Source organism: Hyperoodon ampullatus, assembly GCF_949752795.1.
Source record: "Hyperoodon ampullatus genome assembly, chromosome: X".
NCBI lineage: Eukaryota > Metazoa > Chordata > Mammalia > Artiodactyla > Ziphiidae > Hyperoodon > Hyperoodon ampullatus.
Genome location: NC_136913.1, coordinates 132603815 through 132628068, shown reverse-complemented (window position 1 = coordinate 132628068; position 24254 = coordinate 132603815). Strand labels below are relative to the sequence as shown.

General features: G+C 39.0%; 1 protein-coding gene across 3 annotated transcripts in view; it reads left to right on the top strand.

Annotated features, from left to right (window-relative positions):
• The window catches only part of F8 (coagulation factor VIII), a gene marked incomplete at both ends in the record, with an annotated part of 114201 nt that overhangs the window by 62456 nt on the left and 27491 nt on the right, over positions 1-24254 (top strand). Inside the window, 9 exons of one of the 3 annotated variants that reach the window (XM_079726863.1) lie at positions 4547-6270; positions 7366-7643; positions 13039-13192; positions 15407-15619; positions 15902-16130; positions 16321-16503; positions 21071-21187; positions 21706-21777; positions 23185-23270. In XM_079726863.1, coding sequence (XP_079582989.1) covers positions 4547-6270; positions 7366-7643; positions 13039-13192; positions 15407-15619; positions 15902-16130; positions 16321-16503; positions 21071-21187; positions 21706-21777; positions 23185-23270 — 3056 coding nt within the window. Of the gene's footprint in view, positions 1-4546; positions 7644-13038; positions 13193-15406; positions 15620-15901; positions 16131-16320; positions 16504-21070; positions 21188-21705; positions 21778-23184; positions 23271-24254 lie in introns of all 3 variants that reach the window. The other 2 variants (XM_079726862.1, XM_079726861.1) reach the window with 2 other exon arrangements.

Below are 24254 nucleotides of genomic sequence, written 5' to 3'. Positions count from 1 at the left end.
CACCAGCCTCAGAACCCCCCGGGCTCTGGCCCCGCCCTCCAGTGAGCCTGCTCTAGCCTTGGGACCAGCTTCACCCACCAACAGGTGTCACTCTTTGTCACTATTTGCTGTCACTATTTGCAGATGACATGACACTATACATAGAAAATCCTAAAGACACCACCAAAAAATTACTAGAGCTCATCAATTAATTCAGTAAAGTTGTAGGGTCCAAAAATAATATACAGAAAATCTGTTGCATTTCTATACACTAACAACAAACTATCAGAAAGAGAAATTAAGGAAACAATCCCATTTACAGTCGCATAATAAAGAATAAAATACCTAGGAATAAACCTGCTTAAGGAGGCAAAAGACCTGTACTCAGAAATCTATAAGATGCTGATGAAAGAAATCAAAGATAACACAAACAGATGGAAAGATATACCATGTTCTTGGATTAGAAGAATCAATATTGTCAAAATGACCAAGACAATCTACAGATCCAATGCAATCCCTATCAGATTACCAGTAGCATTTTTCACAGAAGTAGAACAAAAAATTTTTTAATCTATATGTAAACACAAAAGATAATGAATAGCCAAAACAGTCTTGAGAAGGAAAAACAGAACTAGAGGAATCATGTGCCCTGACTTCAGACTATACTACAAAGTACAGTAATCAAAACAGTATGGTACTGGTACAAAAAAACAGAAATATAGATCAATGGAACATGATAGAGAGCCCAGAAATAAACCCACACACTTCTGGTCAATCTACAACGAAGGGTGCAAGAATATACAATGGAGAAAAGACTGTCCCTTCAATAAGTAGAGCTGGGAAAACTGGACAGATACATGTAAGAGAATATTAGAAATTCTCTAAGACCATATACAAAAATAAACTCAAATTAAAGACCTAAATGTGAGACCAGATACTATAAAACTCCTAGAAAAAAACATAGATGAGACACTCTATGACATAAATAGTAGCAAAATTTTTTTTGGATCTGTCTCTTAAAGGAGATAAAAGCAAAAATAAACAAATGGGACCTAATTAAACTTAAAGCTTTTGCACAGCAAAGGAAACCATTGACAAAACAAAAACAAAAAGACCACCTACTGGGACGTCCCTGGTGGTCCAGTGGTTAAGAATCTGCCTTCCAATGCAGGGGATGTGGGTTTGATCCCTGGTCAGGGAACTAAGATCCCACATGCCACGGGGCAACTAAGCCCATGCGCGCTCTAGAGCCCATGTGCCACAACTAGAGCGAAGCCCGCCTGCCACAACAAAAGATTCCGCATGCTGAAACTAAGACCCAACACAGCCAAATAAATAAATATTTAAAAAAAAGACAACTTACTGAATGGGAGAAAATATTTGCAAATGATATGACCAGCAAGGGGTTAATATCCAAAATATGTAAACAGCTCACACAACTCAACATCAAAAAAACAAACAACCCAATTTAAAAAATGGTCAGAAAGCCTGAATAGACATTTTTCCAAAGAACACTTACAGATGGCTGAGAGGCACATGAAAAGGTGCTCACCATCATTAATCATCAGAGAAATGCAAATCAAAACCACAATGAGATGTCACCTCACACTTGTCAGAATGGCCATCATCAAAAAGACAACAAATAGCAAATGTTGGCAAGGATGTGGAAAAATGAAAGGCTAACACAATATTGGTGGGAATGCAAATTGGTGCAGCCATCATGGAAAACAGTATGGAGGTTTCTCAAAAAACTAAAAATAGAACTACTGTATGACCCAGCAATTCCACTCCTGGGTATCTATCCAAAAAGAAAAAAAAAGAAAAAAGAAAAGAAAACTCTAATTGAAAAAAAGATGTGTACCCCAATGTTCATAGCAGCATTATTTACAATTGCCAACCTGACTGTCCATCAACCAATTAATGGATAAAGAAGATGTAGTATATACACACACACACACACACACACACACACACACACACAATGGAATACTACTCAGTCATTGAAAAATGAAGTTTTGCCCTTTACAACAACATGGATGGACTTGGAGGGTATTATGCTAAGTGAAATATGTGAGACAGAGAAAGACAAATACTGTATGATATCACTTATATGTGGAATCTAAACAATACAACAAACTAGTGAATATAACAAAAAAGCAGCGGACTCACAGATATAGAGAACAAACTAGTGGTTACCAGTGGAGAGAGGGAAGGGGGGAGGGGCACGATAGGGAAAGGGGATTAAGAGGTACAAACTACTATGTATAAAATAAATAAGCTACAAGGATATATACTATGACACAGGGAATATAGCCAATATTTTGTAATAATGATAAATGGAGCATAACCAAAAATTTTGAATCGCTATGTTGTACACCTGAAACTTATATAATATTGTACATCAACCATACCTCAATGAAAAAGAAAATTTTTGAATAAAAAAAATTAAATTAAAAAAACTCTCTGAAAAAGAAAAAAGTGATATATGTGTGTGTGTATATATATATATATATATGTATATATATATATATGATGGAATATTATTCATCCATTAAAAAAGACAATATGGCTGAACCTGGAGGGCATTATGCTAAGTGAAATAAGCCAGACGAAGACAAATATTGTATGGAATCACTACTATGGGAAATCTTTTTGAAAAAAAGAAAAAGAAAAAGTAGAACTCACAGAAACAGATAGTAGAATGGTGGTTATATCATGTTTTGTAATCTTTTTTTCCCCTCACTTAATAATGTATTTGCTGTTTTTCTATATCAATAAATATAGATGAACATCATCATTTTAAAAGATTGGTTAATATTCCATGCTAGGAATATTGCACTATCATTAAAGAGCTCTTGCCTAATGAAGCCTTAGGTGTGCTCCTACCCACTTGTGATCAGCTGTGCTCTGTCTCTCTAGGTTACTTTGATAGGAACTAGCTCCAGGATTGAATATCAGCCTAAAAAATTAATTAGTTCATTGAAAGCCCCAGTTATATCACTGAGGTCGGAGGCAGGTCCATACATTTGTAGTGCTGACCAAATCTCAAACTTGGCCAGGCGTCTTATGCCTGTTTCGGAAGTTGGAGTGGGAGATTGGCAGCTGAGGTGTCTCCAAGGGAATTATAATTTAATTTTCTTTGCATCTGTGGTTATATCTCCTTCCTTATTTCAAATTTTATATGTGTGGAATTTCTTATTTTTATTTGGTTATTTATTTTATTGAGTTTTAATCAGAATCAACTCTTCTTTAAGCTCTTGGATTGAAATTTATTAATTAATTACTATAATGTTTTAATTTATTTTTATTCACACATGTAATACAAAAATATGTTCTCATTACAAAAATTCAACCAGTACAGATATAACTAAAGTTCCTCTTGATCACTATTCCCAATCCCAGGCCCTTCTCAGAGTATGGCGGATGTCATTCTAGACCTGTTTATGGAGTTTTATTTCCCCTTTTCTCACCCAATTACTGTCTTCCTCAGGAAAAGGAAGTATTAGATTTATCTAAGTTATAACAGTGGAATTTTTAGAGTGAAAAACCTTATTTAAATTACTCATTTCGGCTCCAGTCCTGGTCTACTCTGACCCAACATGGTTTTATACCATCAAAAATACGCTTTAAATATCATGAAATTGGGTTTTTGTATCCCATGTCTTCGTATTTTTTAATATACTCCTTTATTTTGGTAGAAGACATTCTCTGATCACTTCCTGAGAATGGCTGAATTAGACGTAGATATTCTGAATCCTTGTATATTAGAAAATCTCTTTATTCTCATTTCCCATTTGAGTGATTATCTGGCTGCACATAGATTGCAGTGTGCATTAATTCCAAAATGTTTGAGCACAGGAACATTTTCCATGGGCATCCCATTGTCTCATAGGGCTCTGTGGAAATATACTTTGAGAAAAGTTTTCTCTTTGAGAAAAAGCTGTATTCAGTTAAGATATTACTTGCAAATATTGTGACTTGATGAGACTGTTCAGGTACCTGATGGGTAGCTTAGTAAAGGTGTTTTCATTTATGTTTATGCATATACTTTACCACCATGAAATTCTTTTACTCAGATAATCCTGTTCATAGTAGAAATTAATATTGCTAGGACTGTGGTGGGATTTTATGTTATTTGTATCCTAAACCTAAGTCCTGCTCCCTTATGCTTACTTATCCTACAAATTGGTCACCGAAGAGTTCTGTGTGACTAGTAAGACTCTCCACTATTGTGTATAATTACATTTCTCCATTTTTATCTATCTATCTATATATATCTATCTATATCTATCTATCTATCTATCTATCTATCTATATATATATATATTCATTTTAAATCACAGCCCTTTCTTGTGGTCACAAACAGATATACCACAACAGCAGCAATGCAAAACCACTTTTACTACCATTGTTGTACTGTGTGAGGGATTTAACCTAACAACCTGCAATATAATGATACTGAGTAGTATTTTTTCATTTATCTGGGAATAGAAGAGAACCTCTAACACAGATCTTGCTTGGGACCTGGGTTATGAGTAACCAGAGTCTTATTCTTCCTCATCTCCAGGTCTGTGGGTTCTGGGGTGCCACAACTCAGACTTTCGGAACAGAGGCATGACAGCCTTACTGAAGGTTTATAGTTGTGACAGGAACACTGGTGATTATTACGAGGACACATATGAAGATATTCCAACCCTCTTGCTGAATGAAAACAATGTCATTGAACCCAGAAGCTTCTCCCAGAATTCAAGGCACCCTAGCACTAGGCAAATGCAATTCAAAGCCACCACAACTCCAGAAAATGATATAGAGAAGACTGACCCTCAGTCTGGAGAGAGAATGCAGCTGCTTAAAGAACAAAGTGTCTCCTCTAGTGATTTGTTGATGCTCTTGGGACAGAATCCTACTCCACATGGATTATTCTTATCTGATCTCCAAGAAGCCAGAAATAAGGCTAATGATCATTTACCTAGAGCAATAGAAAGAAACAAGGGCCCGTCTGACATGGCACATCTCACACCAGAGCTCCATCACAGTGGGAAAAGAGTATCTACTCCTGAGCCAGAGCTGCCATTAAGATTGAATGAGAATTTGGGGACAACTGTAACAGTAGAGTTGAAGAAACTTGATTTTAAAATTTCTAGTTCATCAAACAACCTAATGACTCCACCAACAATTCCATCAGACAAGTTGTCAGCAGGTACTGAAAAGACAGGTTCCTTAGGACCCCCAAATATACCAGCTAATTTTAGTAGTCAATTAGGTGCCATTGTATTTGGCAAAAATTCATCTCACTTTATTGGGTCTGGTGTACATTTGGGCCTGAGTAAAGAAGATAATGATTCCAAGTTGATAGAAGCAGTTTTAACAAATAGTCAAGAAAGTTCACTGGGAGAAAATGTATTATCAGTGGAGAGTGATAGGTCATTTAAAGAGGAAAGAGTTCATGGACCTGCTTCATTGACCAAAGATGATGCTTTATTTCAAGTTAATATCTCTTTAGTAAAGACAAACAAGGCACCAGTTAACTCAACAACTAATACAAAGACTCACATTGATGACCCAGCATTATTAATTGAGAATAGTACATCAGTCTGGCAAGATATTATGTTAGAAAGTAATACTGAGTTTCCAGAAGTAACTTCCTTAATTCATGATGAAATGTTTATGGACAAAAATACTACAGCTTTGGGACTAAATCATGTGTCAGATAAAACTACTTCATCAAAAAATATGGAAATGATCCACCAAAACAAAGAAGGCTCTGTGCCACTAGATGCAGAATATCCAGATACATCGTTCTTCAAGGCTCTGTTCTTGCCAGATTCAACAAATTGGATAAAAAGGACCCATGGCAAGAACTCCCTAAGTTCTGGGCAAAGGCCCAATCCAAAGCAATTAACATCTTTGGGATCAGAAAAATCTGTGAAAGATCAGAATTTCTTGTCACAGAAGAATAACGTGGTAGTAGGAGAGGATGAATTTAGCAAGGGCACAGGTCTTAAAGAGATGATTTTTCCAAATAGTAAGAACGTATTTCTTACTAACTTGGCTAATGTCCAAGAAAATGATACACACAGTCAAGAAAAAAAGTCTCAGGAAGAGATAGAAAGGAAAGAAAGATTAATCCAAGAGAATGTAGTTTTGCCTCAGGTGTATACAGTGACTGGAACTAAGAATTTTCTGAAGAACCTTTTCTCACTAAGCACTAAGCAAAATGTAGAAGGTTTAGATGAGGAGACATATACTCCAGTACTTCAAGACACCAGGTCATTAAATGGCTCAGCAAAAAGAGCAGGGATTCACATGGCCCATTTCTCAAAAATAAGGGAGGAAGCAAACTTGGAAGACTTGGGAAATCAAACAAAGCAAATGCTAGATAAATATCCAAGCACCACAAAGGTGTCTCCTATTCCAAGTCAGCAGAAGGCTATACCTCAACGTGATAAGCGGGATTTGAAACAATTCAGATTCCCAGTAGAAGAAATAAAGCTTGAAAGGGGGGTAATTTTGAATGACACCTCAACTCAGTGGTCCAAGAACATGAAATATTTGACCAAGGGCACCTTCACACAGATAGAGTACAACAGGAAGGAGAAAGGGGCCGTTATTCAGTCATTCTTATCAGATTGTTCTATGAGGAGTCATGACATCATTCAAACAAATGGCTCTGCATTACCCATTGCACAGGTATCAGTATTCCCATCAATTAGACCTACAGATCTGACCAAGATTCCATCCCAAGACAACTCTTCTCATCCTCCAGCATCCGCCTGTAGTTATAGCTTTGTGGAAAGGAGTTCTGGGGTCCAAGAAAGCAGTCATTTCTTACAAGGAGCCAAGAGAAATAACCTTTCTTTAGCCTTCCTAACCTTGGAAGTGATTGGAGGTCAAAGAAAGATCAGCGCCCTAGGGAAACGGGCCACAAACTTACTCATGTACAAGAAACATGAGAACACTGTTCTCTTGAAACCAGGATTGCCTGAAGCATCTGGCAAAGTTGTTCATCAGGAAGACTTTTTCCATACAAAAACTAGCGAAGGTTCTCCTGCCCACCTGGATCTCAGGGAAGAGATATTCCTTCAGAAAACACAGGGACTTGTTAAATTGAATAAAGTAAATAGATCTGGAAAAGTGCCCTTTCTGAAATGGGCAACAGAAAGCTCTGAAAATACTCCCCCCAAGCTGCTGGGTCCCCTTGCTTGGGATAACCAATATGCTACCCTGATACCAAGAGAAGAGAAATCCCTAGAGAAGTCACAAAAACACACAGCTTTTAAGACAAAAGACATCATTTTGCCCCTGGACCCTTGTGAAAACAATCATTCAATAGCAGCAATAAATGAAGTACAAGATAAGACCCAAAGAGAAGCCACCTGGGTAAAGCAAGGAGGGACTGGAAGGTTGTGGTCTCAAAATCCACCAGTCTTGAAACGCCATCAAAGGGAAATAACCCTTACTACTTTTCAGCCAGAGGAAGACAAAATTGACTATGATGATACTTTCTCACTTGATACGAATAGAGAAGATTTTGACATTTATGATGAGGATGAAAATCAGGACCCCCGCAGCTTTCAAAAGAGAACGCGACACTATTTTATTGCTGCAGTGGAGCGGCTCTGGGATTATGGGATGAATAGATCCCCCCATGCACTAAGAAACAGGTATGGGTACATTGATTATTCCTTTGTCCTACTGTTGTGACCTTTGATTTTACCAGCTGCTGAAACAATAGGAAAGGCACAACCAGCAGCGAGACTCCAAAGATTGAGGAAACTGAGAACCAGATGGCAAAGTCTAGATGAAGCTGAGGAGCAAATGGGAGATTAGATGATGACACTAACAATGAGAGTTATGGGATGGTAAACCCAGATGGCATGAAACTCACTCTGGTGGGATGGTGAAGAAGAGGGGTCTACAAAAGGGTAGGGGGGTCAGAAGCAGCCATGGGGAGCAGGAAGAAAGTCAGCCTCACCTATCAGCCCTATGAGCTGCAGGGTAAGGTTTAGTCTCCTGAGAGAGCCCTGATAGACGCAGGAGGAAGCAGTGAAGTGTGTGGTAAAGAGATTGAGGATGCAGGGAAAGTTGTTTTCCATAGTACTGGGGATCCAGAGGGCAAAGTGGGAGGATTTGATTGTTAGGGGAGCAGAAGGAGGTTGGGCAGGGGAGAGAAAGCACAAAGACATTTGGAAGATAAACATAAGGGCAACCAATATTTATTGGGCACCTATTATATGCCAGACACTTGCATAGACACTGGAGTGCAGCAAAGTAGTAGCTTACATTCTACTGGGGAGAGCAAGGGGCAATAAATTAGTAGAAAACTAAATAAGGGAATCTTGGTGCCATTCAAAAGGTAGACTTGAATAATATGGTAGAGTGACGGGGGTGTTACTTTAGCTGTAATGGTCAGAGAAATTCTCTTTGTGGAGTTGAGACCTAAATGATGATAAGGGGTCAGCTAACAGAGGTCTGAGAGAAGACATTTCCAGCAGAGGGAACAGGAAATGCAAAGGCCCTGAGAATGAAACAAGTTTAGCATGTTTGAGGAACAAAAAAGGACCAACATGACTGTAGTAGAGTAAGGAAGTGTGTGCAGGGGTAGGGAGATGAGGTGACAGAGATGAGCAGTGGTCAGATAATATAGGTCCTAGAGGAAGAGTAGATGCTATCCCTCTTCATTAGTCATTGTCACTTCCCAGCCTCGCTTTCTACCTCAAATGAGCCCTTATTGCTGCACAGCAACCGTAGAATATTTCCAGCTCTCCTGGACCTCTATCTTACATTTTCTGCTTTTTCCCTAAATCTCCAACACGTTTTGCCCATTCTCCAACACCTCTTCTCACTCCTAGCTGATGCTTTGCACTGAACTCCACAGACTTCCAACACCACATTTACTGGCGTCTGTACCAATATACTGTCCAGTTTTGCACTCGATCCCATCCTTTCTCCCTTCATAAAAAACGTTGCTTCAGCAAGTCCCTTGTTCTCTCTTACATCATCAGTTTCTCACTCTCCACCGGATTAGTCTCACCAGCATCAACCAAGCTATTGATTAGAACAGGGTAGTGGTGGTGAAAATCAAAAGGAATGTAAGGATGTTGATTATAATTTAAAGATAAGCAGGGAGGGCTTGCTGTTAGATTGAGTATGGGGAGGAATGGTGAGAGAAGACTCAGAAGATTTTCGGGTTTTGTCCTGAGCAACTAGGTGGATGATAGTGACATTTAATGAGATGTGGAAGGCTTGAAGCAGAACAGATTTATTTGAGGATACACTCAAGGGTTTGTTTTGTACATATTTAATTTGAGATGCCTATTAGAGATCCAAGTTGAGTTTTTTTTTAATTTCTTTTAATTTTTTTTTGGCTGCATTTGGGTCTTAGTTGCGGCACGTGGGATCTTCGTTGAGGCATGCAGGATCTTTTCATTGCAGCGCACGGGCTCTTCATTGTGGCGTGCGGGCTTCTCTCTAGTTGTGGCATGCTGGCTCCAGGGCACGTGGGCTCTGTCATTTGTGGCACATGGGGTCTCTAGTTGAGGCTCGTGAGCTCAGTAGTTGTGGCACACGGGCTTAGTTGCCCCGTGGCATGCGGGATCTTAGTTCCCCGACCAGGGATCTAACCCATGTCCCCTGCATTGGAAGGTGGATTCTTTACCTCTGGACCACCAGGGAAGTCCCCAAGTTGAGATGTTGAGTAGGCAGTTAGATATATGAGTCTGGAACCCAAGGAAGAGGTCTGGGCTAAAGATATAAATTTAGGAGTTATGAGCTTATTAATAGCATTCAAATAAGACTTGATGGGATGATAAGGGAGTAAAAGTAGATGTAAACCGTGCCCACTTTACGCTAGGTCCCCAAAGGGCTACATCCTCAAAGTAATGGTAAACCAGTTAACTTGCACTTCATTAACTTACAGCCCAGTTTTCTGTCATCTGTGTTGTCCATGAAATCTCTATTCTTGATCAAAATTTAAGCATGTCTTGGATTGGCGGTGCCTGCAGACATCTGGCTGAAGAATACATAAAAACTCTCTAGTATAAGAAACCAACATTCTAGGCCTCAAGTTATTTTCACAAATATTACAGATACAACTTCTAGCACACAAAGATACTGGGTATGAAATAAAACAAGAAAAATAAGCAAGAAACCACAACTAAGGAGTCCACATGCCGCAACTAAGGAGCCGGCAAACTGCAACTAAGACCCAGTGCAACCAAATAAATAAATAAATATTTTTTAAAAATCTAAGTACTCAGTTAAGTAGAAAGGAAACTTTAAAGCAAGAAGTTTGTAGAGATAAGGAGGAAATGTTATAATAATAAAACAGTAAATTCAATAGGCAGCCATACATTCCTAAATTACTATGAACCTAATAATATAGTTTTAAAATACATAAAGCAAAACTTGACAGACTTAAATAGAGAAATAGATAAATTCTCAATCATTATCATCACTTCTATTCAATACTGTACTGAACACTCAAGCAGTAAACACATATAAAAGGTATAAAGGTTGAAAAGAAAGAAATAAAACTGTCCTTGAGTACAGATGATATGATTTTATACATATAAAAATGTTTACAAATAAGTGATTAGAATTAACTAGGAAGGTTAGCAGGTTTGTAGAATTGAAAATCAATATACAAAATCTATTATATATCGATATAGTAGCAGCAGACAGGTAGAAAATGAAATTAAAAGAACATGTCATTTACAATGGAATGAAATAGTAACAAGTGCCTAGAAATAAATATGACAAAAAATTTTCAAGACCTCTATGGAAAAACCTATGGAAATTTATTGGGAAACTTTAAAGAAGACCTAAGTAGATGCCAAGATATACCATGTACATGTACTGGAAAATGCGATATTATGAAAATGTAAACTATCCCCAAACCAATCTATAGATTCGGCACAACCTATGTGAAAATCTCAACAAGTATTTTCTCTTGCAGAACTCAATAAGCCTGATTTTAAAGTTACTAAGAAAATGCAAAGCACCAAGAATAGCCAAGACCCTCTTGAGGAAAAGGAACAAGATGGGAGGAATTGCTGTATAACATATTGAGACTTATTTTAAAGCTATAGTAATGTGATAATTGGCTTAGGAGTAAACAAATAGGTCAGTGAAAGAGAACAGAAAATCCAAAACCAGACTCACACATTTATAGGCATTTGATTTATGGAAAAGGTGTCACAGAAGAGCAGTTTTCAATAAATGTGCTGAAATTTTTTTGATATCCATATGGAAAAACATTAAACTGGATCCCTAACTCACACTATGCACAAAAATTCACTAACAGTGGGTTACAAGTCTAAACATAAATAGAAAGAAAAAAGTAAGAGAATATCTCAATAACTTCAGGGTAGGAAAAGAAAGAGAATTTATATCAAGATACAAAAAGCACTAATCATGAAGAATTTTTAAATAAATTTCACTACATTAAAATTATGAATTTATGCTCATCCAAAGATAACAAAAAGAGAATGAAAAAATAGCCACAGAAGGGAAGATGTTTGAAGCACAAAAGGCCAACGAAGACTTATATCAAGAATATATAGAGTACTCCTTTGAATCAATAAGAAAAAAAAGCTGATTATCCAATAGAAAAATTGGTACAAAAAAGAAGAAAAACTTGGATAGGCATTCCACAAGAGGAAATCCAAATGGCTACTACCCATAAGAAATTAACCTCATTATTAATCAGGGAAATGCAAAATAAAACCACAGAGACACTGCTATGCAACCACTAGAATGGCCAAAAATGTAAAAACACAGTCAATGTCAAGTGTTTGTGAAGATTTGGAGCAAATGGAACTCTCATACATTGCTGATGAAAATGGAAAATGGTGCAGTTCCACTCCTAGATATGTGCCCAGCAGAAATGCATACGAAGGTTCATAGAAGGACTATGTATAAGCACCAAAAATTACTCGAATGCACATGATTGTGTTATATTCACACAATGGAATACTATACAGCAATAGGAATGAACGAACTACAGCTACACACAACAACATAGACGAATCACAAACATAATGCTGAGTAAAAAATATCACAAACAAAAGAATGTATGCAGTATGGTTCCATTTGCATACTTCAAAAATGGGCAAAACTAAGCTATATTCTTTAGGTATGTATACATAAGTGGTACAGTTATGACCAAAATCAAATAAATAATTATAAACATCAGAATGGGGGTTACACTTAGTGGGAAGGGAGAGGATGTGATTGAAAAGGTAGATAGATAACAGTGAGTCTTCTGGGCTGCTGGCAAATTTCTTGATCTTAGTGGTGGTTGCATTTTTGTATCAAAAGCATTTATGTTTTATGCACTTTATTGTATAGTTTTAGTTCACAATTTTTACAGAATTTTTAAAAAGCAAAGAAAAGTGGTCCAAGGACTGAACACTGAGGCTCTCATATTTAGGGTATGTTTATAATCCCTACATCCATTCAACGTTCAACAAATCTTTTTTGAGCACCTACTATGTGGCAGGCACTTGTTCCAGCTGCTGGGAGTACAACAGTGTACAAAACAGACAAATCCCCCTGCTTTCATGGATCTTATATACTAGAGAAGCCTGGACAGAGTATGTCAAGGAGGATGGAGTGGTTAACTATGCAAAATGTTGCTTAGATGTTGAGTAAAATGGGGACATAAAATTGACTATTGGCTTTGATAAGCCACTTGCATGATTTTGTTACCACCTAAATATAGATGATCTTCATCTAGACCTCTTTTGTGAACTCCCAGTCTCCGTGTATTTCCCAATAGAATTCCCATAGATACCCCATGTGTCCAAAACTGTATACACCAACCTACCCTTCTAGGGTTCTCCATCTCAGTGAACTGCATCACCATCCATCCATTTGCCCAAATCAGAAACTGGGAAGTTATCTTTAATCCCTCTTTCTCCCTCCCTTCTCCATTACATCTCCAATTCATCATCAATTCTACCAAATGTATCTCAAATACAGGGAAGACAACAATGTGAGGCATTTCTACCCACCTGGTCCATGAGGATATTACTTTTCCTCTGCTTTTTTCTCCAGAGCTGAGAATGGAGGTGTCCCTCAGTTCAAAAAGGTGGTATTTGAGGAATTTGCTGATGGCTCCTTTACTCAGCCCTTATACCGTGGAGAACTAAATGAACATTTGGGACTCTTGGGACCATATATAAGAGCAGAAGTCGAAGACAACATCATGGTAAGTTGAGGACAATGAAATTACAAGAAAATTAATCCCGTGTATGTTTTTTAGATTTCTGATTCTAAAAATAATGGCCATAAAAAAGAATGAAATAATGCCATTTGTAGCAACATGGATGGACCTAGAGATTGTCATAGTGAGTGAAGTAAGTCAGACAGAGAAAGAGAAATATCATATGATATCGCTTATATATGGAATCTTTAAAAAGGGTACAAATGAATTTATTTACAAAACAAATAGAGTCACAGATGTGGTAAACAAAACTTATGGTTACCAGGGGGGAATGGGGGTGGGAGGGATAAACTGGGAGATCAGGATTGTCATATACACACTACTATATATAAAATAGATAACTAGTAGGAACCTGCTGTATAGCACAGGGAACTCCACTCAATACTCTGTAATGACCTATATGGGAAAAGAATCTAAAAAAGAGTGGATAGGGCTTCCCTGGTGGCGCAGTGGTTGAGAGTCCCCCTGCCGATTCAGGGGACGCGGGTTCGTGCCCTGGTCTGGGAAGATCCCACATGCCGCGGAGCGGCTAGGCCCGTGAGCCATGGCCGCTGAGCCTGTGCGTCCGGAGCCTGTGCTCCGCAAGGGGAGAGGCCACAACAGTGAGAGGCCCGCGTACCGCAAAAAAAAAAAAAAAAAGAAAAGAAAAAGAGTGGATACATGTATATGTATAACTGATTCACTTTGCTGTACACCTGAAACTAACACAACATTGTAAATCAACTATACTCCAATAAAATTTTTTAAATAAAAATAATGTATTCTTACTTTTGAAAAAGTTTAAAGTATAGAAAATAAGGAAGTTGAAAAATAATACTGTAATTATCATTTTGCTGTATGTTCTTATGTTTTTCCTATGTATTCTCTTTATGTATTCAAAATTATACAATGGATCATCCTACTTCTTTTTTAAATAAATATGTCATAAACATTTCTTATGTCATTAAAAACACTTCCTACATATATTTTTAAATGATGGAATATTAGTCCATTATATGATTTTATGGTTTACTTAACCGTCTACTTTGAACAACCTTTTAGATTCTTTTTTTTTTTTTACTATTTAAGTAATGCTGCAGCCACAACCCTTTTCGTAGGATAAAATTCCAGGAGTGCAATGTACATGAACATTTTAAGACTTTCTCTAATGAATTATCTATTAATGTTCTTTGCATAGTTGAAATTTTTGGAGGGAGTGCTTTTCTTGTTCATTTATATTACCTTGTATGTTATAGATCATTGATATATTGATGAACATTGATCATTTTAGTGAATAATATTTTTCCAAGTTTGTTTTCTCTTAATTTTGTATATAATGGTTTTTAAAATAAAACAGGTTTGAAATTTTAGGTAGTAACCCATAAATCTTTCCTTTATGACACTTTCATAGCTTTTTTGTTTATAAAAATCCTTCCCTATACAGAGATTTTTTTTCTTAAAATCACCTATACTTTTTTCAACTTTCTTTTACAGTTTAATTTCTTAACATTTAACTTTTTAATCCATCAATAATTCCTGTAGACTAGAATTTGCTTTTGGTGTGTGTGAGCCAAAGATCAAGGTAGTTTTATTTTTTCCAGAAACAGTCATCCATTGTCCCAATTGATTGTTTACATGAAGGATATAGGAGGATCTAAAATTATGGGGTTGTGAGTGAATTTTTTTCTGACTTCAATTTTATTTTACTTTCCATATGTCTCATGAAAATGTATAATTTTTTTAATTTGAAAAACATTAACTAAAAAGCACCAACTAAAGATGAGTTTGACTGCAAAGCCTGGGCTTATTCTTTAAATATCGTAAGTATTCATCCTGACATTTGTCATGAAGAACCTTAATTTAAGAGTATCAGTTCCTGGGGTTATGGTCTCTTAAAACCCCTGTGGTGATATTTTCCCTTTTACTTTGGAATTGCTTTTAAGTATTTAGAAATTTTCTCCTTTGCAACTTTGAGTTCATGCCATAAAGATTTTGGAATTCAAAAATGTCTCGGTTTCTTTTGCAGATCTTAGGTTTGGGTTCTAACAACATCCATACTCTGTACCATTTCCTCCAGCTATTAAAAACCTGGATAAAAACCCCCCAAATCGGCATTGCTATTAGGGATATAAACCCTAACCTAAGAACTTTACAAGATCTTAAAACATTACACTTGCTTTTTAAATTTCTTTTCTTTTCTTTTCTTTTCTTGCTCTGCAGGTAACGTTTAAAAACCAGGCATCTCGTCCCTACTCCTTCTATTCTAGCCTTATTTCTTATGAGGAAGATCAGAGGCAAGGAGCAGAACCTAGAAAAAAGTTTGTTGAGCCTAATGAAACCAAAACCTACTTTTGGAAAGTGCAGCACCATATGGCACCAACTAAAGATGAGTTTGACTGCAAAGCCTGGGCTTATTTTTCTGATGTTGATCTGGTAAGCAGGTCTATGTTGTGCTGTCCCCTTTCTGGTTTAAAAGAAAGGGTCTCTGTGTTATGTTTGAAGTTTGGTATTTATCCTAAGCATAATGGGAAGCTTTAAACAGGGGAGGTGTCATCTTATTTATGACTTAGACATATCGCTCTGGAATCTACTAAAGAGGAAGAAATTGTACTGTGGGAAGATGGGGAGTGGGTTGGAGTGGCATAGAAGTTGATGAGAAATCCACTCTGGTTCATGGGTGAGAGAACTCTTGCTCATAGGACTGGTGTCTTTCAGGAAAAAGATGTGCACTCAGGCTTGATTGGACCCCTTCTGATCTGCCGCACAAACACTCTGAGCGCTGCCCATGGGAGACAAGTGACAGTGCAGGAATTTGCTCTGTTTTTCACTATTTTTGATGAGACCAAGAGCTGGTACTTCACTGAAAACATGGAAAGGAACTGCAGGGCTCCCTGCAACATCCAGATGGAGGACCCCACTTTTAGAGAAAAGTATCGCTTCCATGGTAATATATTCCACACCCAAATATTACTCGCTGTGAAATGAACCTTGAGCCTGAGGTTTCGACATTGTATGGTTTGAGACTATATGTATGGGACTGGAATCCTCATAGGAATCAATATTTTTGACTGGAGTGGAGGGAAAGACACTTATACAATAGATTTTTAACAGCTTTCTCTGTGTTCTTTCTCCAGCGATCAATGGCTATGTGATGGATACACTACCTGGTTTAGCAATGGCTCAGGATCAAAAGATCCGGTGGTATCTGCTCAGCATGGGCAGCAATGAAAATATCCATTCTATTCATTTCAGTGGACATGTGTTCACGGTACGGAAAAAGGAGGAGTATAAAATGGCCGTCTACAATCTCTACCCAGGTACGAGCCACTTTGTGCTCTGTCTTCAACTTACTGTGCTTGCTGAAAACCTACTTTAAAGGTCTGTGCCCTGGGGACATGTCCAGTGAACAAAGCAGACCAACTCCCTGCTCTCGGGTAGCTTACTTTTTCAAGTAACTTTACCCTACAGAGAGATAATAAATAAATTAGCAAGTGAACATGATAATTTCAGATACAGATAATGTGCTATAAAGGAAATAGAACAGAATAAATGGATAATTGATGTCACAGCACTTTCCTAGGAAAAAGGGATTTTTCTACCACCTCAAATCCCACATGGCACCAGTAGTTTCCCAAAGACTGATTTGTTTATGTATGAAAGCAATATATTGATTAAGCACTCCTCACAATGTTGATCAAAACATAATTTCATTTTAGTTCGCCAGTGTCCCTTTCAAACAGGTTTAATAGTGGAAGTAAATTTTCCCTGTTTCTGTGTAAAAATTCTGATAAGCCCAGTGACTTTTCTGCTCACCTTTTTTTTTTAAACATCTTTATTGGAGTATAGTTCCTTTACAGTGGTGTGTTAGTTGCTGCTGTATAACAAAGTGAATCAGTTATACGTATACCTATATCCTCATATCCCCTCCCTCTTGCGTCTCCCTCCCTCCCACCCTCCCTATCCCACCCCTCTAGGTGGTCACAAAGCACTGAGCTGATCTCCCTGTGCTATTCGGCTCCTTCCCACTAGCTATCTGTTTTACGTTTGGCAGTGTATATATGTCCATGCCACTCTCTCACTTTGTCACAGCTTACCCTTCCCCCTCCCCATATCCTCAAGTCCATTCTCTAGTAGGTCTGTGTCTTCATTCCCATCTTGCCCCTAGGTTCTTCAGAACCTTTTTTTTAAATTCTATATATATGTGTTAGCATATGGTATTTGTTTTTCCCTTTCTGACTTACTTCACTCTGTATGACAGACTCTAGGTCCATCCACCTCACTATAAATAACTCAATTTTGTTTCTTTTTATGGCTGAGTAATATTCCATTGTATATATGTGCCACATCTTCTTTATCCATTCATCCGATGATGGACACTTAGGTTGTTTCCATCTCCTGGCTATTGTAAATAGGGCTGCAATGAACATTTTGGTACATGACTCTTTTTGAATTATGGTTTTCTCAGGGTATATGCCCAGTAGTGGGATTGCTGGTCATATGGTAGTTCTACTTGCAGTTTTTTAAGGAACCTCCATACTGTTCTCCATAGTGGCTGTATCATCAAAAAATCTAGAAACAATAAATGCTGGAGAGGGTGTGGAGAAAAGGGAACACTCTTGCACTGCTGGTGGGAATGTGGGTTGATTTACATTTTTAAAAGCTCATTCACAGTGCCCTACTGGAAACTGACCAGGGTGAAAGAAAGAAGCAGGGAGCCCATTCAGGATAACCCAGGGGCTGGAACTAAGGATGTCACAGTGGACGTGGTGAGAAGTGGCTGGGTACTGGATGTATCTTGGGGATACGGCCCGTAAGATGTGAAAGAAAGCAGTCAGAGTTGACTGGCAGATGCTTGGCCTAAACAACTGCAAGGATGGACTTGCCACGAACTGAGATGGGAAGACTGTGTACGGAAAAGGTTTTGGGTGGGAAACCAGCAGCTCAGATTTGGGCATGTGGAGTTTGAAATGAAATTCCAATAATTCAAGTGAGGGAATATGGTAGAATACTCTACCTCGTGGTAGAACGAGGATGAACCCCTGAACAAAGACACAGAACCCGGCACAGGAGCTGGCAGCGAGGGAAAGATGGCACTCTTACTGCTAATTCTATTGGGTTTGAGGTGCCAAGGGAACAGGCGAGAGGAAAGGGCTAGGGAGAGTTGGCAGTGCAGCTCTGGTGCTCAAGAGAGGTTGTGAGGCTAGAGAGAGAAGGAAAATCCCCTCCCCCCAGGGGTAACAGGTGTATAGAGACCAACAAAATGGAGTGATTAAGGAGGCCCAAGAGATGGAGAAGGAATGGTCAAAGGCAACCAAGGAAGGAATGGAGCATGGAAGGTCAGGGGCAAGGAGGGTTCCAGGGAAATTCTAATAGAAAGAAAATTATTGAAGAGGCTGTGATTTCTCCATTGTATATTCTTGCCTCCTTTATCAAAGATAAGGTGACCATATGTGCGTGTGTTTATCTCTGGACTTTCTATCCTGTTCCATTGATCTATATTTCTGTTTTTGGCCAGTACCATACTGTCTTGATGACTCTGAAGCTCGTTTAGGTGGTGCTTTGAATCCCCTCTGCTCGTGCACCCCGAAAAAATGGTCTCCTGCTGCTGGAGTCCAGCTCCAGCGAGTCCAGGGATACCCGAGGGATGGATAGCGTCGGCAAAGGAAATAATTCTATTACACTTCTTAAAGTATCAGCATTGCATGTTTCTTTCTCATGTCTTTATTCTTCATTCTTCTTCTATTGTTTACAATCACATGTTTATATATTGTAGTTGATTACATTACCAGGTACGTGGCCAAACAATCTTAGCACAATCAAACCTCAAAATGTTCTATAAAGATTTTTTTAAAAAAATATCCCCTAGTTTTTAGATGTCCTATTAAAATATTTCCCCAAGTTCCCATTAATCACAGGTTGTTTCTTAGTAACCAAGCCAAGCAGTTATATGATTATTTCAATTGTAAAAGTTGGAGCTACTTGTTCCTATTTCTCTTCTTGCATGGGCAACCTTTTACAATGGTTCCATGAAAATATTTACAACGTACCTGCATGCTCTTTCTCATTGTTTTCTTCAACTGAGACAGTGTTTTCTCCCTATCCTGGCAACCAATTCTGCTCTAGTCATTTGCTTTTCTATAATTAATCTTCCTTTATAATAGAACCATAAATTTCCTGTGTCATCAGGAACTCCAGCCCATGGCCATAACTCCATACTAGAGGGTGTTTTTCATAAAAACATCCCCTTAGTTCCAGGCTCTTAATTCTTCACCCATTTCCCCGGGGCTTTAGTGGGTACTTCCCATTCTGTGGTAGTTTCAGGAGGGGGAGTCCTAGAGGAATTTTTCTTTCACGTGGAGCAACATGCCCCCAAAATTGCCCCTATATGTAAATTTATTATCATAAAACATAACAACAGAGCTGTAGTCCACCTTCCTGGCACGGCGCTGCCTTGCAGTTTCGCCTTCCGTTGCTCATGACTTTGTCATGGTGCAATGGCTCCAGGATGGCTTCCGACATCCTGCCTCTTAGGCAGTTCCAGACGTTTGCCAGACTCCCTCCCGGCCAGCTGTGGCGCACTAGCCCCCTTCAGGCTGTGTTCACGCCGCCAACCCCAGTCCTCTCCCTGCGCTCCGACCGAAGCCCGAGCCTCAGCTCCCAGCCCCACCCGTCCCGGCAGGTGAGCAGACAAGCCTCTCGGGCTGGTGAGTGGCGGTCGGCACCGATCCTCTGTGCGGGAATCTCTCCGCTTTGCCCTCCGCACCTCTGTGGCTGCGCTCTCCTCCGTGGCTCCGAAGCTTCCCCCCTCCGCCACCTGCAGTCTCCGCCAGTGAAGGGGCTCCTAGTGTGTGGAAACCTTTTCTCCTTCACAGCTCCCTCCCGCTGGTGCAGGTCCCGGCCCTATCCTTTTGTCTCTGTTTATTCTGTTTTCTTTTGCCCTACCCAGATACGTGGGGAGTTTCTTGCCTTTTGGGAGGTCTGAGGTCTTCTGCCAGCGTTCAGTAGGTGTTCTGTAGGCGTTGTTCCACGTGTAGATGTATTTCTGGTGTATCTGTGGGGAGGAAGGTGATCTCCACGTCTTACTCCTGTGCCATCTTGAAGGTCCTCCTACCATACTCTGCTCAGTCTTAATAAACAGTCCTGCAGTCATTTTACATCACAACTATAGTTCAAGTCACAAATTACAATGTCTACTCCAAGATATTGATCAAAATTCTGAATTTGATTTAAGTTCAATATCTCCTCCTCCAAGTTGGTTGAGTTTTCTGTTTCTCTACCTTATGCTTCCCCCTCCACTCCTGGCTGGTTGCTGATTTGAACCGCAGCGTGGCAAGGGTAGAGGTGAGGGATGGCACCACTGTCTGCACCAGGCAGATATTTCAATCTGACTCTTTTTCTGATGGGGTACTTTCAGGGGCTCTTCAGAGACTCCCTTTTGGGACCCTCTCTCATGAAATCCCCTTGACCTGGTTGTTTCCACCTTTATTCTGGGTGGTCACTGTGCCTGATTCCCCAGCCCCTCAGCATTCACCCTCTAGCTTCTTGCTCCTGGAGTTACTTTACCCCTCAAGGCAGGGAGCCCACATCTCGTCAATAAGAAATACACCTCTGGCTTCGAAAAGCACCAAGAGTGCAGGCCAATCTTTCTCTTGTCTCCACCACCAAAGCATCCCATCACCCGGTCTCTCCCATTTCCTGGGGTCAGTACTCAATTTCCAGGGTCTCCAGCTGTAGGGATCACATGCCAAGCACTGTGGGTTTGAGGGGTCCAAGAATGGTGCAACTGACTTGGGTAGATCTCCTTTGATATTCTGCATAAGCCAGTATATCTCATGCCCATTTGTGTGAAAAGAAATAATTTTTGTTCCTTTTGGTTTTGATAAGGTGTTTTTGAGACAGTGGAAATGCTACCATCCAAAGTTGGAATTTGGCGGATAGAATGTCTTATTGGCGAACACCTGCAAGCTGGGATGAGCACTCTCTTCCTGGTGTACAGCAAGAGTGAGTGGCACCTACCTCTATACCTCTTCCCCCCTTCCTAGAACGGTTGCTTTTGTCAGGAAATGAATACAAGCTCACAGTCATTACCAAATCTAAAATGAATATTGCTGGTAGAAATCGTCAGAGTCCCCAGAGGAGGGCAGATATGCTTGAAGCTTTGAACACTTTGACCCTGAAGCTCCAAGAGCAAATTTTGAAACTTAGTTTTGGTTCAGTTACCAAAGATAACTTACAAATATCACTTAGAAGAATTTGAGTTTTAACCCTAAACAAGTAAGAGAACCACTGGTCTACTTACATATGGACCCTAGTTTCCTCAGCTGCAAAATGTGAGTAGCAATGGCACCTACCTGTTGGAGTGAAGTAAATGATATAGTACAATAAGATACTTAGTACAGTTCTTGGCACATAGTAAACACTAAAAAATATGAGCATTTGTTGGTGTTCTCATTGACTTGCATTTGTGAAGCTATATTTTCTGCACTTCTAACTATTGTGCTCCCTTCATGTGATTTCAGAATGTCAGACTCCACTGGGAATGGCTTCTGGACGCATTAGAGATTTTCAGATTACAGCTTCAGGACAATATGGTAAATACTATTGCTTTCTCTTAAAGCACTGGGCTGATTACATCTTTTTTATTTCTATTGGAAAGATTCAGATTACCAGTCCGTCTCCATAGGTGCCTTTCAAATCTATTTTCCCTTCTCCATTTCTCAGTGTGAGCATCTTAATTCAGGCCATCATCACTTCTCACCTGAGTAATACCACTGCCTCCTTAAATGTCCTGCCTGCCTTCCATATGGCTTCCCTTGAGTCCATTCTCTTCACTGTAGCAAGAAGCTACATTTTTCTGTGAGCAGTGATAGAAAGCTTGAACTGGATCTAGAGAGAGTTCTCAAACTACAGCCCGCAGGCCACATCCAGCCCATCACTTGATTTTGTATGGCCTTCAAGCTAAGAATCATTTTTCTATTCTTAAATGATTGGGGGAAAAAAAACAAAAGAAGAATAATATTTCATGACATGTGAAAATTATATGAAATTCTAATTTCACTGTCCATAAAGAAGCCACACTCTTTCATTTACAATCATCTGTGGCCGCTTTTGCTCTACAACAGCATTTAAGTAATTGCAACAAAGACCAGATGATCTGCAAAGGTTAAATTATTTACAGAAAAACGTTGGCCACACTCTGTTTTAGAGGGAAAAAAATTGCATTTGAAAAAGAGGCTTGAAAAACAAACAAATTGCTGGAGGAATTACCAAATTGTAAGGCCACTTTGAAAAAAAAAAGAAAGAAAAAAAAAGAAAAAGAGGGCTTCCTTGGTGGCGCAGTGGTTGAGAGTCCGCCTGCCGATGCAGGGGACACGGGTTCGTGCCCTGGTCTGGGAAGATCCCACATGCCATGGAGCGGCTGGGCCCGTGAGCCGTGGCCACTGAGCCTGTGCGTCCAGAGCCTGTGCTCCACAATGGGAGAGGCCACAACAGTGAGAGGCCTGCGTACCGCAAAAAAAAAAAAAAAAAAAAAAAAAGAGGCTTGAAAGTTATATACTAAAATAGTATTATTTTTCTCTGGGCGGAAGTATGGTGTTTTTTACTTCTTTTATTTTTATTTTTACTTATGTTTTATTTTTATATTTTATTTTCTAATTTTTCTCCAGTGAACGTACATTATGTAATAAAGAAATAATAATATTATTTGATAGTGATGGTAACACATTCCAGTATTAGCTAACTAGAGGTACTAATAATCAACAAAATTATTAAATTTTAGAAAATACAATGGACAACAAGGACAAGCCTGGTAGTAGTCATTGATGAGAGTTCTCAAACTACAGCCCGCAGGCCACACTGGTAGTCATTGATACTAATATGATTTATGCCTTTAACTTCTCCACAGCTAGGATTAACCTTTCTCAAGAGAGTAATTTTATTCCTAAGTGTCTAGAATCAACCCAGCTGAATCTAATCTCTCTCCCCTTTCTTGGGTAAAGGACAGTGGGCCCCAAAGCTGGCCAGACTTCATTATTCTGGATCAATCAATGCCTGGAGCACCAAGGACCCCTTTTCCTGGATCAAGGTTAGAAAATGCATCGCATTCCATCACATCACACATTCCTCTTGCAAGCTCAAAGCATTTTATATCTCCTTTATAGCAAAGTCATTTTCATCAAACTCCATGTAATAGACAAGGAAAGAACTGAAGAATAGAGTGGCTTATGATTTGTACCAAAAGAGTCAGGAATGAAAGACTCAGGAATAGAATTGAGTACACTGTGTTTTTAATCTTTCTGTTGGGATTAGAATCTCTGAATATTTTCTATAACATTGAACTTACCACCTCCCAAGACTGTATTCTATCTTTAGATGCCTTCAACTGCCTAGATGTCCTTGAGTCCTCCAGTCCCTTCATTTTAATACAAAAACAAATGGCTCAATCCCCCATCCCACAAACCAAGAAAATATGGCTTCCTCATTTTCTAAAACTGAATCTGTCTTCTTCACAATTTCTACACCACCCAGTAGTAAGAAACACCTACTGAAGTTAGTCCAATCTGCTAAACCAACTTGGAGCCATAACTGAAAGTGTCCTAGATTAACTCAATTTCTTTTTAAATGACCCAGTCTTTCATATTTTCTCACTTCCCCATTTCCTCTGGAGCAGCACTGTCCAATAGAAATGTAATGTGACCCACAAATGCAAACCACAATGTACTTTTCCATTTTCTAGTAGCTGCATTAAAAAAGGAACATCATTAAAATTTTAATGACTTTCATTAAAATGAAAATCATTTTAATAATACATTTTCTTGGGAATTCCCTGGTGGTCCAGTGGTTAGGACTCTGCGCTTTCAGTGCTGAGGGCCTGCGTTCAATCCCTGGTCAGGGAACTAAGATCCTGCAAGCTACACAGCACAGCCAAAAAAATAACAATAATAATACATTTTCTTTAACCCGAAATATCCAAAAATATTTTCATGTCAACGTGTGATCAGTCAGGACTAATTTACACACGTTTTACCACCTACTTCCCCCACCTGCATCCTCTTCTCATAGTCCATCA